This window comes from Armigeres subalbatus, chromosome 2 (genome assembly GCF_024139115.2).
Source record: "Armigeres subalbatus isolate Guangzhou_Male chromosome 2, GZ_Asu_2, whole genome shotgun sequence".
In the NCBI taxonomy this organism is placed as follows: domain Eukaryota; kingdom Metazoa; phylum Arthropoda; class Insecta; order Diptera; family Culicidae; genus Armigeres; species Armigeres subalbatus.
In genome coordinates, this window is record NC_085140.1 from 291859288 (window position 1) to 291875740 (window position 16453).

General features: G+C 39.4%; 1 protein-coding gene and 1 long non-coding RNA gene across 5 annotated transcripts in view; both read right to left on the reverse strand.

Annotated features, from left to right (window-relative positions):
* Positions 1-9941: 9941 nt before the first annotated feature.
* LOC134212410 (uncharacterized) lies at positions 9942-11485 on the reverse strand. The gene is made up of 2 exons (XR_009979270.1): positions 11329-11485; positions 9942-10829 (listed from the first exon to the last, which is right to left on the reverse strand). It is a non-coding gene; the product is annotated as an uncharacterized LOC134212410 (long non-coding RNA).
* Positions 11486-11985: 500 nt separating this feature from the next.
* Positions 11986-16453, reverse strand: part of LOC134212405 (BUB3-interacting and GLEBS motif-containing protein ZNF207) — a 48579-nt gene continuing 44111 nt past the window's right edge. For all 4 annotated transcript variants that reach the window (XR_009979268.1, XM_062690235.1, XM_062690234.1 and 1 more), the window contains one exon: positions 11986-12567. Coding sequence is in view for 3 of the 4 variants with exons in the window: in XM_062690235.1 (XP_062546219.1) it covers positions 12473-12567 (95 nt within the window). In the remaining variant the exon portion in view is untranslated. The remainder of the gene's footprint in view (positions 12568-16453) is intronic.

Genomic DNA, 16453 nt, shown 5'->3' on the forward strand with positions numbered 1-16453 from the left:
ACCGAGCTGAATGGAGAAGTCTTTTATGTGCAGCACAGGCCACTCCGGCCTTAGTCTGATGATAAATAAATAAATATATATGAAAAAAATGTTCATCTGATTAAAAAACGACATTGCTTACAAGTTCCATTAGTGCAAAATATGACCTTATGCAAATCGGTTTGTCCCAGCAGAAATCGAGAATGAAAAGGTTATGTTCAATGCCAAATGACTCAAAATTCATAAAACGTCAAAATCCATACCTACTTTGGCATCAACTGAACGACTTACCGGACGCTTTAATTGCTGCAAATTGAAGTTGATGGAAGTCAACTCTCTACATCTCAATGTTCTATATCTCGATATCTATCCCTATTTCGATGGTTTTCTCGGTCCCGTCACATTTGAGCATTCTACATCTCGATATCCTCCCTATTAGGTTCTGCAGCGTCTGTATCTAACCTCAAACTGATGACTGATTAGTAGTACTTCGCGTTGGACTCGGGGGCAGCCAACCAATCACGAACTCGATCCTTGTCGGAGTCAGTGGAAAGTACTACTGAACTGTCAAAAAAGTTCATTCGACGAGGACCGAATTCATTCGTGACGTCATGCTGCAGAACCTAATAGACTAACGCAAAATTAACTCCCCCAAGAAATTATGACGTTTGAGCGGGTCGCATAATGAACGCAAAATGAACTTTTGTTCGAAAAAACGACCCGCTCAAATGTCAAAATCCATCGGGTGAGTGAATTCGATGAACCCCTGCATAAGTCTATCTCGATATCTCTCTATCTCGATGAACTTTGTTTCTCTCTCCCTATGTCAATATATTCATATTTCTAGGCTACTAGACCATTTTTGGACAATAATATACACATCAACAACAAGAGATGACCTTTGTTTTGTTGTCGTTTTTCATAGCAACGAGCTTTTCTTTCCATTCCTCGATCTCTCCTTATCTTGATGGTCCCTTCAATATCGAGAGGGGCACCTGTATATGAAAATCATTGACCTATGACCTACTAGAGCAAAATCGGCTCCAGGATCATTCCATCAATTGATTTCCGTTATACCGATAAATATGTCATTCTCGTATGGATATCTAGACGTTATATGGGGTAGAAAAATACGGAAAATACGGCTAAATCAGCAAGATTTTAAGAATTTGGATTCACAATGCTCCCAGAAAAGGGTTATGTTGGGAATCAACCAATGAACCAATTTATTAAGACGTTTTCGAGTTATTTCAATTCGGATGTAAAGTCATTCGAAAGGTCGAAAGCCGAAGAGAAAGTCACTTCTGAGAACCAGAGGAACACAATCGAAATCCAGAGCCTCGGAATCGGGTAGATCCGGTCAATGGCCCCGGGGTTAAGGCTAATTCTTTCCCATCACTTGGTTTCCTACAAATCGTGTGCTCCGAATCGTCCACGTAATTTTTCTCTGGGGTGCAAAAAGGAGGCACATGGTACTTTGTTTCCGCATATAAGATCCGGTTAAAGGAAACCACCCCCGGAGTGACCACTGGACTGAACCACTGCAAGTGCAACGTTTTTTCTCCGAATGTGCGCAAGCTGTGTTTTGAAGCTTCACAATTAAAATAAATTCCAACGATAGCTGAAAATGTACCTGTAAATGTAATAGCACCGTATCCAGAAGAATAATCAATAAGGTAAACAATCAGCTTGCAATGATGGTCGGGATGCAAAACTCGCAAACACTATCCGAAAACAATGCGTTGTTACTGCTACTGAGAATATGGACATATCGGCGAACGATGTCCAGCGCAGACTAATATGGCAAATGTTCCTGATTGACGAAGCTCCCAACCTCCCGACTAAGCGCTTCCAATGTCCGAACCGTGCTTTCTGCAAGTTTTGTAATATCGACAGCCTACATCAAGTCGAAAATGTGCGGACGAGGTTTCTTATATCAGGGTTCACTCACTTCATCACCAGATGGGGGAGTTTGGCAATTCATTTCCAGTTCAATACGTAAACAAACTTGGTGGCTGTCTCATACAAAAATCCAAGATAGCTTCCTTAGCCGTGCGGTAAGATGCGCGGCTACAAAACAAGACCATACTGAAGGTGGCAGGATTCGATGTCCGATCCGGTCTAGGAAATTTTCTGAATGGACGGGACCAGCGGGAACATAATCTCCGCTCTTGATCGAGCCAGGGAAGTTTCTATGCAAAGGTAATCAACATCGGTAAAAGAGATCAAAGATCTTAAGTAAACATTTGGTCACCAGCAGGGCCAGAAAAATCCAAACAGATTTACAAATAGCTGCTATCAGAAGGGATTGGAAATCGTCAAGGGGGGACCAGAAAAGCAGCCCAGTTGAAAATGTGGTTCAGCAGATCTCCTTTCTCACTAGAGCCGCATCCAAAATCCGGACAAAACTGTGACGTTACGAACCAAATGATCAGCAAGCTGCGTGATGCCATCAAAACCAATCCTTACAGCGTACAGAGAACTGTGGTTCTGTTCCCCAACAAATCCACGGACAACGACAAGTAAGTATACGAGTAGCCGAGGTCCCGTCAGTACCATGGACGCCTACACTTACAAGAAGAATACAGCATCTCTAGACCCGGATTTATTGGCGAAGAGAATGTTCTTTGGTGAAAAAATTAGGCCTGAAACGGGTCCATTGTCATTCGGAACCTCGGGTGAAAGCAATTCGTTGATGTGAGATCACGCTAGGAGTAAGATGGGCCTGAAGAAGTAAACCTCCTGAAGATGTGGCTTAGTGGATCGGCAACTGGAAAGCCATCTTGCTCTGCCGAAAGTGACAGCCGAGGGCGTATTTAATCCCGGAATCCACCACCTCTCGTGCGGTTGAGCTACGTGAGACTCGCACTATCGTTCGTGGCCAGCCGCATCAAGCAACCACTCGTCATGAAAAGAAGCTAGCCGGAGTTCTCGGCCATGTCGTCAAAAATTTGAGTCTATTTATTGTCCAATTTTTTTCTTCTTGCAATTGGGCTTGGTAAAAATTACCACAGCAACAGTTCGCTAAGGCTGTGAACCATTCCACCGATTCGTTTAACTTTTAGTTAAAATTTGACACTTCGATGGTTATTTTCCCATCGTGGTTAAAATTTTACTCCGAAGCCGACCCATTTGAGTTTTGACAGATTGGTAGTTATTCGGAACGAAATGGATTTGGCGCCAATTTTCTCGCGAACAAAGTTTAACTATTGAACTGTCAAATCTAACCATGCTCCGGAGCAGGGTTATTTTTAACCACGGCGAAATAACCATCGAACTGTCAAATTTTAACTAAAAGTTAAACGAATCGGTGGAATGGTTCACAGCCTAACTTGGCACTTTTTAACTGGATTGCTTTTTAACTGGGCGTTCGCTAACTGGGACAAAGCCCAGTTAAAAAGTAGTTATCTGTCAAAAAACAAAAACAAACACTAGGCTGCGAGGGGAGACTAAATGGTATATTGTTGTCGTTCCATGTAAAACATTGATTATAACAATGCATCGTGAATCCCCTCGACAGCCCCGTTAAAAAGAAGCGCTCGTTAACTGGACTGATGTTTAGGCCCAGTTAGCGGATGGATGCTGTATTTGACTTCAATTGATCAATTAGCGGACCCTGAGTTTCATTTATAATTCCTCACAAAATTAGGGATGTGTGGATGTGGGGAATGCAATGCCAATAAGATGATGGAAGTCCGCTGTAAAGACGTGTAGATGCCACAGGCAGTTGTATTGTTCGCATTGAGTTAGTCCAGGCGGGCTCTGCAGAATCAACAGGAAATGTCATCCCAGAACAGAACCAGGACAGTTCGGACGCTACAAAAACTATTGGCAGTTTAGCTTTCATTTCACCAGCGAGACGTACAAGGGATTGGCCCTCCGTTTCCTGTGAGGAGGGAGACTCGCAACGTTTTTGCTATCAACGGTAAGCACCATTGGAATACATCTCACCAGTGGAGAAGTCAACTCTTCAACATCTATCGCACCTTGGGCTGGTCCGTAAGGGCTGTGCCGGAGCTCTTCCCACCGCTAGGGCCCGAGTAAACTTTATATCTCCTTTACGATCAACTTCACAAGGCACGATACGGTAAACATGTTGCTATTGAGTCTGGCCCATCGGGGCATTATGTCCCTTTCCAACATGGGCGTAGCCAGGATTTCGAGAAGGGGGGGGGCAAACTTTTTTCTAAATCGTAGTTTTATAGTAGTTTTATAAAACACATGAATATTAACGCATGAAACCAATTCCAAACCAAATCGAAACAATAATGATTAAAACAATAATGGATTTAAAAATGCGTGATTTATTGCTCATCAGATATTTTTAATTAAAGTGAGAAAAATATTAACGAACTTAGTATTCAGAAAGAATATAAAATCGGCTATAACAATTATTATAAAAATCCTGCATTCTTCCATAAGTCTTGTCTTATGCATTCTTCCATAAGTTTAAGAAAACTAGAACCATACATCTGAATTTCTAAACAAATCCTCTCTGAAATAATATTTATTATAAAATAGGCAGAAAAATCAATATGCAAGCTTTCTCCAGGAATTCCTTCGACAATTGCTCCTGGAACTCTATCCGAAATTCTGTCAGGGATTCTTTAGGAATGCCTCAAGCAACTTATTCGGCAGTGTCTTCAAGGAATTCCACTATAAATTTTGCCGGGAATTGATCCGAAAATTCCACCATTATTTACTCCAAGAAAATCTCCACGAACTTCTTTATAAGTTCTGCAGAATTCTCTGCAATTATTCAAATAATTTCGTGCTGTTTCCCATAATTTTTAAGAATAAGAATATTCCGTGGAAATTCCGCAGAATTGCCAGTAAACATTCCTGAGAATTTCACGAAAAATCTTCGAATTTCTTGTGTAAATTCCATAAAATTTTCCGTGAATTGTTTCGAATAATTTCTTGTGAAAATTTCAAAGAATTTCTCCAGAAATTCCACCGGAAATGTATACAGAAATTATACCGAAATCAACAATGGAATTTTCGGAGGAATTCCTAGATTAATTCGCAATGAAATCCTGAAAGAATTCCGGTGGAAACTTCAAGATTTCCACTGGGAGATCCTCCAGGAGTTTCTCCGAAAATTCTTCCAGGAGTTCCACCGGCATTTCCAATTTCTCTAGGATTTCCTTCGAGAAATAATTCCGGTAATTCTATCGGCAGTTCCTCTGAAAATTCTTCCGGGAATTTCGGCAGAATTGGGATTTATTTAGGCTTCTTCAGGAATTTATATAGATTTTCCACCAGAAGCTCCTCTGAGCATTTCTCCTGGAGGTCCTCTGATGATGATGATGGTCCAGCTACAAACCCCAGCAAAGGTTTCAGCTAGACGAGATTTGTCTATAAGATGAATTATCTTGTTTCCGAGAATGCTTCTGATAGTTTTCCCGGGGTTCCTTTGAAAATTCTCCCGGGAGTTTCTTCAGAAATTCTTCCAGAAAATTCCTTCGAGAGTTCCTCCGGGAATTCCACCAGCAATTCATCCGGGAGTTTCTCCGGAAATTACTCCGGGAGTTTCACCAGAAGCTATTCCAGGAAATTATTCAGGCTTTTTTTCAGGAAATCATTTAGGCTTTCTTTAGAAATTAAGCTGGAAATTCCTCCAGAAATTCTTCCTATAGTTTCTCTGGGAGCTCATCCGGGAGGTCCTCTAGGAATTCTTCTAGGAGTTCCTGCTGAAATTCCTCCGGGAGTGAAAAGGAACTCCCGGAGGAACTCCCAGAGTAATTTCCGGAGGATCTACCGGGGGATTTTCTATAGGAATTTCCGGAGAAATTATCAGAGGAATTCTCGGAGGAACTGGCGGTGGAACTTCTGGAGGAATTTATCGAAGAACTACAGGAAGGAAGGAAATCCTGGAGGAACTCTCGTAAGAATTCTAGGATGAACTCCCAAAGGAACTTCCGTAAGAATTCCAGGAGAAACTCCTGAAAGAATTCTTAAAAGAACCTCCCAGAGGAATTCCCGTAAGAACTCCCAGAGAAATTCACCGAGGAACTTCTGGAGGAATTTGTAGATAAATGCCTAAAGAAATTCTAAATGAATTCCTGGAAGAAAGACTGATTAAATTCCCGAAGGAGCTACTGGTGGAACTTAAGAGGAATATCCGATGGAATACCCTAGAGGAAGATAAAAAATATTTCTGAAGGAACTTCCGAAATCCCATTTCCCGTGAAATGCCTGCCAACTATCGTCCAGGAATTCCCTGTAAAGTTCCTGGAGGTATTACCAGAGAATTTCTTGCAAAAACTCCAGGAAGAACTCCCGGAGGAACTCCCACAAGCACTTCCGGAGGAATTCCCACATGGAAGTCCTGAAATAATTCTTAGAGAAGTTCCTAAAGGAATTTCCGAAAAAATATCTGAAGGAATTCCCAGAAAAATACCAGGAGGAGAAATTAATGCAGAAATTCCCAGATGAAATCCTGAAAGTATTCTCAGATGAATTATGCTGAAGAAAATCCCTGCGGATTGTTCCGAAGAAATTTCTGAAGGAACTCTTGGCAGATATCCGAGTGAATTCCGAGTGAAGTCCGGAAGGAATTCTAGTACACTTCCGCGGAAAATCTCCCAGGAAATTTCCTGAAGGAATTCCTAGAGAAGTACCTGAAGAAACTCCTGAAAAATACCTGTAAGAATTTCTGGGGAAATACTTGGACGAATTCCAGGAGAAATTCATGAAGATATTTCTAGAGGATTTCTTGAAGGATATTCTGAAGTAATGGCGGAAAGAATTCCAGATTGGAATGCTAGATGATTTCGCTATTGAATGTTTGGAGGTATTTCCGCAAAATTTCCTGGAAGTAATCCCGGAGGAATTAAAGGAAGAGTTCCGAGAGGAATGCCCGGAGAAGTTCCTAGAAGTATTTCCGAAGGAATTTCTTATAGATTTACAAGTGAAATTATGGAGCTAAATCGGAGGATTTCCATCATAAATTTTTGAAGAAACTTCTGGTAGAATTTTGGGAAGAAATTCCGTATGTATTCTTGACGGAACTCTCGATTGCATGTCTGAAGGAAATGCCGGATTTTTCCTGAAGAGAGAATAACCGAAGAAATATCTTGAAGTAAATCTTGGAGAGAAGAAAAGAAATCTTCATTTTTTTTCCTCGTGAATTTCCTTTAAAAAATTTAGTGGGGGGTTTCTAGATAAGGAAGAATTACAATTACATGAGAAGGATTTTCGAACGATTTTCAGAGGAATTTGTGGATAACTTTCCGGGGGAATTCAGAAGTTCCTAGGGAGCTTCTAGAAGGATTTCAAGGAGAATTTTGAGGCCGAAATGTTTCGAGTTGTTTTGAACTTTCATATATTATGGATCCTGGATGCCCTAATAAGTTTTGGGAATCTTATGAATTTCAACCACCTATTTCTGTATATGATTGGATCGTAAAGTGCACATGTTTTAGGGAATTCATTTCAGTACCCGTTAAATCTTTCCACAATTTAGGGGGGCGACGGCCCATGCTTTCCAAGGATCCAACTTTCCTGTCCAACCACGACCACCGACCTGCTGTGGGGGAAACTCTACCACAAGTCGATGTTATCTACACCGATTTATTTAAAAGCGGTTTTCGACAAGCTTAATCACAACATCTTGTTGCCCGAACTCTCACGTCTCGGAGCCATAGCCAAACTCACGTCATCGCTTGGTTCTGTTATTTGGCGTGCCACAAGGAAGCAACCTGAAGCTCACTACTGTATACCATTGGGAAGTTGGGTTTCGATAGCAAAACTATCTATTTAGACGAGCTTAAAATTTATCTAATATTACGATCTGATCATGACTGTTCTCGTTTGCAAAGTTGATTGTTTGTTCATTACTTTGTTACATCAGAACAAATTGACTAACAATGTCTCAAAGTGCTCTGTTATAACCTTCTATCGTACAAAACCATTATTGTTTGATTACCATTCCACACTTGAAAAGTTGCGGAGGTTACGGATCTCGGAGTTGTTTTGGGCCCAAAATTGACGATCAACGCTCATTATACGTCGATAATTGCCAAGGCAAACCGCCAGCTGGGGTTCATTTCTAAAACTGCGAAGGACTTCACCGATACGCACTTATTGAAGTCCTTGTACTTTGCGCTGATTCGATCACTGATTCGTAGGAATCATTTCTATCAGGGCAGCCTGCAGGGACTATGTCCAAAGGCTTTACGAACCCTCCTCACGGCCTCTGCGAGTTAGGGGGCCTGCCTAGGACGTGGTGGGGTTTGATATTGAGCTCTGTTCAACTTTTACAAAATGCTACATGTGTCCGTAAGCAGGCCCTATCAAAGTGACCGTGTGGCGCTCAAAGCGCACAGGAGCTCATTGAGTGCCAACTGGCATGGGGAGTGTCCATACTTCGGTAGGGTAGTGCGTGAGCTGCTTCAGCAGAGAGCGAGTGATCTGCTTGTGTTGAGCTGCTTTGGCGGCAGGGTGGTAGTGGGTTGAATCCACACACTCACAGTGAAGCACAAGTGGTGCACGGGAAGTGCCCCTACTTCGGAAGGGTAGCGCGTGGTCTGCTTCGGCAGAAGAGTGAGTGATCGGCCTGTGCTGAGGAAAAAGTGTAGTAGCGCAGTATCCGTAGGCCCAGGCAGTTACCACCGATAGACTCTTGGAGGCATGGCATTAGAGTGTTAGAGTGAGCATCCAAGTAATTCTCAAATGGTATGAATGTGTATATCAAGTAGAGCCTATCCTCCAGAAGTAATGCTGAAAAGCTGTCCCGGGGAGAAATTAGGATTGGAGCCCAAGGAGGGATAAGTGGATAAGAGTCTCACACTCCGGTACACTGCCATGTAGTAGCTTGGCAACTACAACGCGTGCGCTGGGTCAGTGTCCAATGCATTACTCCTTGTAGAAAAAAACCAAGGAATCAGTTTTATCGTTTGTACCTCGAATGACGTGATATGGTACCTGAGAATTGGACGTGTCCAACACAGGATTATTTAAATGGCCCTGCGTCACTTGCCATGGCATGATCCACTGAATCTTCTTCCACACCCTGCTCGGTGCAGATTGCTTAACATGGATATTCTGGGACCGGGAGCTCGAGAAGAAATCCTGAGTCAGCTTCTTGGATGGGATCAACAGTAACCAGTCGTCAACCGAGCAATGGAGAAGAATTAGTTGAGATCAGCATGATTCTAATTTCGTGATCGATCCTCTGGCTGACCACTCACATCAATTGTCGTCCAAGCAGAAGTACCCTGAACATTTCCGAGAAAAAGCACCGAGATCCGGCAGCAGACATCATGGCTTTTCTGATTCAAAGATTTCAACAAACCTTTTTCCGTTGTTTTTTTCTTCATTGCGTTTGGCTTTTCGGGATCTTTCTCACCGTTACAAAAGGCTCAAATCAGTCAGCAGATCCACCAAATTCGCATTCGCTTTATTCATAATTGATGAGCTCTCTGCAGCTTGGCATTGCATGTCTTCGAAACCAGCCAATCAGGTTGATTGAGTTGCGTATTTATAATTTACTCTGTTGACCTTCCATAGAAATCCATGACCAACCATATGCCATACATAATTTTTACAAATAATGTTCGCCTGCCATTACGACTATTTTCATTCCAAAATGTAATAATGGTTACTTGCCTTTGGCTGTGATGATATTCAAGGGTTTAGGACGGTCGTTTGAGATATGATCGTAATAATAAAATAGGAATGAGAAAATAAAACAGGTGTGTACTTACGCGTTCGAAGAGTGATGGATTAGTACATTGGAAATGATAAACAGTTAGGATAGTGATGGAATAGTTTCTACTTTTCTGCGGATTAATTGTGTGTCTGGGAGGAAATGACCATAAGTAAGTAACTTATACCAAGCAATCGTCTACTCGCAAATGATGAAATGGGATACCACAACCTTTCTAAATGGAGAACACTTTTTTGAAACCCCACCCTACCAAAATCGGAAAACACTACAAATTTATGGGAATAAGCCGTTTTCTATTGACATATGCAATACAAGTAGGTACTTGTCTTTTATTTTAAATATCTATAATTTTGGAACGCAGCATAGCATTGATAAAAGTAAACAAACAATAAATCGACACTAATAATGGTGTAAGACGATTAGAGAACAGCTAATAATAAATACCTTTGATGTGGTATCATCCAAGTAAAAAGTACAATTGTTGGAAACACAAACACACGCACAATGAAAGCCTTCACCAACCAACAGAAAATAGTGCGTTGCAGCACTGGTTACATGATTGAAGTTTTTCACAAGTGTACGCAAAATTGACCTCAGATTATGACTACAGTTTAGTGACTGTTACAAACTTAACCAAAATGAATTACGGAAAAACAATTGTACGAAAAATGGTGGAAAGTGAAACGAAGGCCAATGCTATGAACCATGGCTGCTGGCACATTGAACAATTTGTCAATTAAATATACGTTGTAACAAGCAATTCAATTCAATGAAGGAGCTTGCTGCTCGATTACATAGCTGCCAAAGTTGCCACGCAAGGTATCGCTGGGTTTCGAAAAACGTTCGATTCAAGTTAGGTCAATACTTGCTCTGTTTGTAACACAGCTGCCCGCTTTGCGTATTCCGACGCACATGACTGAACACTGGACAGGACGCGCACCGAACCAGTTCAGAAATGGCATGTTTAGGTATCTTAACTACTACGAAAGTGTTGTAGATTTCGGTATCTGATTAGGCATATTATATGGATAAAATTGTGAACCCCTTACCTTGCGTCGAGTGAGTCTTTACAGTCATATGTGTACCTACTTTTTCATATCTGTTTGTTTTACTCTCACGTTTCCGCAAAGCAGAGGGGATCATTCGCTACTCGGAAATGCTAAGGATTACGCAATTTCTGTTCGAATGAAACATACAGAGTAAACATCGGTTATTGGTGGAAGTCACAGAGTCGATTCGAAAGAAATAAACTTAGGTCTACGGGGAACGGTTAGTAATGCGTTTGTTTTAGGACTTAACAGGATCTAGTTCCGAACTTTGATCGATTTCTATCGCATGCTTCTTCGAACAATGTGAACTGATTCGATTATTGTAAGATTTGAATGATTACTGTTGGATTAGAAAACATGAGAAATATAAGGAGGAAATCGTGTCCCTTTGAGCAAAATTTTACCTCCCTGTAGAAAGCTAACTTGTTTATCATCGAAAATTCATGCTCCAAAATTGATATTGTGTCTAAAGTTGTTCTATAATTTCCAGCATACAATGTGGTAACATCCACATTTGTTCCCTCTAATTTATCCGCATTTCACGCGTACTTCTCATCGTGTATAGACAAAAGGCTTGATACTATTTAAACTTGGTACATACTAGTAGAAAGTAATTGAGTGACATACCCCTTTTGTGACTTACGCAGAGGAAGGCCATCGCGTTTTAGCAGTGTCTCTAACAAACCAGGCTCTAGTGGAAAATAGTAGTCGAAAGCATTGCTTATCTGTTTGCGCTCAGTTTCGTGGATAATAATTTATCTCGGAGATACGTGTTGGAGTGAACCTGTCGAATATACATATACGTACGCTACTATTAAGGATTATTTTCGACTTTGAGTGCTATTTAATCATTGGTATAACAGAACTACTGGGTGTTGTATTGTTTATCCGATATGAATGATGAGTGTTTCTAGACGAGCTTTTAAAAGACTGTCATCTTATCTTGCATTATGGTTGGAACTGACCGAAAACAAGCCATCACATACGAACAATTATAACACTCGGAACATTTAGAGTTATTCATCAACAAATAATGTGATATCAATTAATAATCGGTTATAACCAGCATAATGAAATACAGATGTGCCGAATAGATGGCGACATTTAAAACCATTAAATTTCTTGATCAATTAAAATCTCACCAATGTTACGCTTGTTCGTATGCGATTCCATTATCATGGGTAGAATAAACTCGAAAGCATCAATACCCTAACACGACACGAATACTTTACAATTAATCACTGTTCAATGAGTATAGATTAATGAGACACATTCTAACATCAATTACAGCGTTCGGCAGCGAATGGCACTACCAACAAGTCAACAGCTTCAAGCTGTGTTCATTATATTTTAAGAATATCCTGACATTAAATTACTATAGTCCACTAATATCTTGATATCGTTATAAGCTGTTATCTCTACCTGAATTGCAGAAAGGAAAGCAAAGAGAGAATCTTTCGAAACTCGTAACAACCCACGCTTTAGAAAACTATGTAAGGCCTTACTATCTTAGTACTACCCACTAGGTATTTAGGATTTTATAAAATATTATAGAGGAAAAATTGCCACTTGCTTGGTATGGAGAGTCGATGAAGATCCTGCCGTAGCTGGGGCATCCATTCCGTATCCTCCCGTTTTGAGTGCTTTGCTGCTGCAGTGCTGCATGATCTCATTCGCTTTTCGTATCGGGGTGCACTCATGGATACACAATCGGCAGGCCGAAGTTCAACAGAGGGCCAGCAGCCTGCAGCACCACTGGGGCCTGAACTGATCACCGGAAACGGGGAGGCAGCATCGGCAACATGGGCGGTCCCGGGAACACCATACCCATGCCCGGTACCCCTGGAATCTGCGCAATGAGGCCACCTACGGAACAATGCACCCGACACGCATTGGCAGGGTGAAAGGCAGAAAAGGGAAGAGAAAGCAAATCGGAACAAGGATTAGTACCACTGGGGAAGCACTTGCAAAACGGTGGTGACAAAGCATACAAATGTGTATATTCTTTATTCTGTTTTCAATCAATTCAATACTAAGTATATCATTTCACAATATCAAAAAGAAAAAAAAATAATTGCTTTGCAATTTACCCTGGGATATACTTCGATATATATATATACGAGTACAACGAGTACGATAATAATACTTAGAGCTTAAGGCGTATTAAACTAATGATGCAAAAATGTTTACACACAAACGGTTTAGGAGGAAAAGGAAAAATATAATGCTGAAGTAAAGTGATAGTAGAAAACAGAAACCAAATTTTTATTTTAGTATAAGTGGTGGAAGGTTAGAAAAGACAAACAACACTAGTGAAGTTAAAGTTAAAAAAATGGAAATACACACTCTCACACTCATTAGTAAAGGGAAAAACATATTTAAGACTAAGTAGAACACGGTCAGTGAGGTAATTGAGTTATTGAGAGAAGGGAATTGGTGCTAACCTGAGTCCAAACCCATGCCGAACGAAAATGGAACAGAAAATAGTTTTGACGCCTTTTTTTTGACTATGATATAGGATTGCAATATCAATGAAAATATACTTCCAAATGTTCGAATAAACAAAGATAAGATTGGTGGAGCATAACTCTCGCACAATGCACTCAACGGATCATTATTGAGCATGAGAAAAAAAACTGCTTTCTACTACTTCTGCAATTTGCTCATGTTGTCTAGTTCATATTTAAAAAAATCTGAATTATAAAATGCGACAATTTTTGTAAATTAAATAATTTATTAGAACAACAATATTGAAGCAAATAAAAACATTATTGTCCACGTTGTTTAATCGTGATTGCAATCGTGCTCGATTTATGTGGAGGTGAGCAGTGTTGGTAAAATCATACTTAAATCTTAATCATCGAGGCTTCATGCACGAACTAACTCGTCTGCAATTCGGTAAGGAGCAGCATCAAAGAAATTATCCTTCGGAGATTCAGGAAATTTCTCCTCCGAAATTCACAAGAATTTCCCTGCGCAAATTAGGAAGAATTAGCCTTCGGAAATTCGGAGGAATCCAAAAGAATTTCCCTTAGAAAACTCGAAAAAAAAAATCCTTTAGAAATTTGCAGAAATTTCCTTTTGAAAATTCGGAGGAATTTGACTACGGTAGTTGTGAGAAGTTTCTCTACGGATATTTGAAGAAAATTCGGAGGAATTACCCTTCGTAAATTTGGAAGAATGTTCCTTGGGAAATTCGGAAGAATTTTCTTTTGAAGATTCAGAAGAATATCCCTTTGGGAATGCTGAACAATTTCCCTAACAATATTCGGTACAGGAACTTCCCTTCGGAAATTCAGAAAAATTTCTCCTCGGAAATTTGGAAGATTTTTTTTCGAGTAAAAAAAGAATTATTCTTTGGAAATCCGAAGGAATTCCGTTCAGAAATTCGGAGGAATTTGCCTTGGGAAATTAGAGAAAAAATCCCTTCAGAAATGCGAAAGAAGTCCTCTTAAACAAATCAGAGGAATTTCCCCTCGTAAATTTTAAAAAATTTCCCTTTGGCAATTCGAATAAATTTCCTTTCGGAAATTCGGAGAAATTTTCTATTTGGAATTTAGAGGAATATGCCCTAAGAAAATTTAAAGAATTTCATTTCGAATTTCCTTCAAATTTCCCTTCGGAAATTATGGAGAATTTCGCTTCGAAAATTTGAAAAAAAATGTCTTTGGAAATTCGGAAGAATTTTCCGTTGAAGATTCAGGAGAATTTCCCATCGGGAATTCTGAACAATTTCCCTATGGAAATTTGGTACAGCAACTTCTCTTCGAAAAATCAAAGGAATTTCCCCTCGGAAATTCTGAAGAATTTTTTTTCGGAAATTCGATGAAATTTCCCTTCGGGAATTCAAAAAAATTACCCTTTGCAAATTCGGACAAATTTCATTCAGAAATTTGGAGGAATTCCTCTTCGGAAAATCCGGGGGAATTCCCGTCGTGAATTTGGAAGAATTTTTCTTTTGGAATTAGGAAGATTTTTTCTTCCAAAAGTAGGAGGAATTTTCCCTCGGAAACTTTGAAGAATTTTCTTCCGGAAATTCGGCGAAATTTCCCTTTGGAAATTTGGAAGAATATTCTATCGGAAATTCTGAAGTATTTCCCATCGGAACTCGGAAGAATTTTACTTTTAAGATTTAGAAGAATTTCTCAACTGGACATCTGGAACAATTTCCCTTAAAAAAATCGGAGGAATTTCCCTTCGAAAATTTGGAAAAATTTCTTTCGGGAATTCGGAAAAACTTTCCTTCCGAAAATCGAAAAAAAATGTGGATGTAGAAGAATTTCTCATCGCGAATTCTGGACAATTTCTCTTAAGAAATTCGGTAAAGGAACTTCTCATCATGGAATCAGAAGAATTCGCCTTCAGAAATTTGGAAGAATATGTCTTTGGAAATTCGGAAGAATTTCTATTTCGAACTCGAAATAATTTTCCTTTGAAGATTTAGAAGAATTTTTCATCGGGAAATTTCGGTAGAGGAACAACCCTTTGTGAAATCAGTGGAATTTGCCTTCTGAAATTTGAAGGAATTTCCCCTAGAAAATTTTGAAGAATTGCCTTCCGGAAATTCGGAGAAATTTCGCTTTGTAAATTTGAAAGAATTTTCCTTCGGAAATTCATAGAAATTTTCTATCAGAGATTTGGAGAAATTTACCTTCAGTTATTTGGAGGAATTTCCCTTCGTAATTGGATTTGGAGAATTTCCCTTCAAAAATTTGGAAGAATACTTCTTCGGAAATTCGGAAGAATTTCACATCAGAACTCGAAAGAACTTTCCTTTTAAGATTCAGAATATTTTTAATGAAATTCGCTAATTCGGAGAAATTTCTTTCAGAAATTTGAAGAACATTCTTTGAAAAATTTGGAGGAATTTCCCTTAAAAATCGGAGGAACATCTCTAAAACTTCCCATAGAAAATTCATAAAAACTTCCCATAGAAAAGTTGGAGGAAATTTCCCTTGAGAGTTTTGAAACATTTCTGGAAATTTTCTGGAATTTTTTTCTATCAGAAATTTGGAAGAATTTACCTCCAGAAATTTGGAGGAATTTCGCTTTGGAAATTCGGAGGAATTTCCCTTCTGAAATTCGGAGAATTGAAAGAATTCAGAAATCGAAAGAATTTCCCTTCAGAAATTCGGAGAAATTTTCTATCATTTGGAAATTCACTACAGAAATTCAGAGGAATTTCCCTTTGGTTTTCCTTTGGAAAATTGCCTTTCATAGGAATTTCGCTTCGGAAATTCGGAGAAATTTTCTAACAGAAATTTGGATGAAGCTTCGGAAATTCGGAGGAATCTTCTTTCAGAAATTCGGAGGAATTTCTCTTCGGAATTCGAAAGAAATCCTTCTGAAATTCGGAGAATTGAAACAATTTAGAAATCGAAAGAATTTCGGAGAAATTTTCTATCAGGAATTTGGAGGAAATTTGCTACAAAAATTCGGAGGAATCTCCTTTCAAAAATTCGGAGGAATTTCTCTACTGAATTTGAAGGAATTTTCCGGATAAATTTTCTATCAGAAATTTGGATGAATTACTCTTCAGAAATTTGTGCGCTTCGGAAACTTGAAGGAATTTCCTTTCGGAATTCGATAGATTTTCCTTTCATAAATTCAGAGAATCGAAAGAATTTTCCTTCGGAAATAGAAAATTCGGAGAAATTTTCTATCAGAAATTTTGAGGAATTTTCCTTCAGAAAATTTTAAAAATTTCGCTTAACAAAATCAGAAAAATTTTCCATCAAAAAATTTCGAAGAA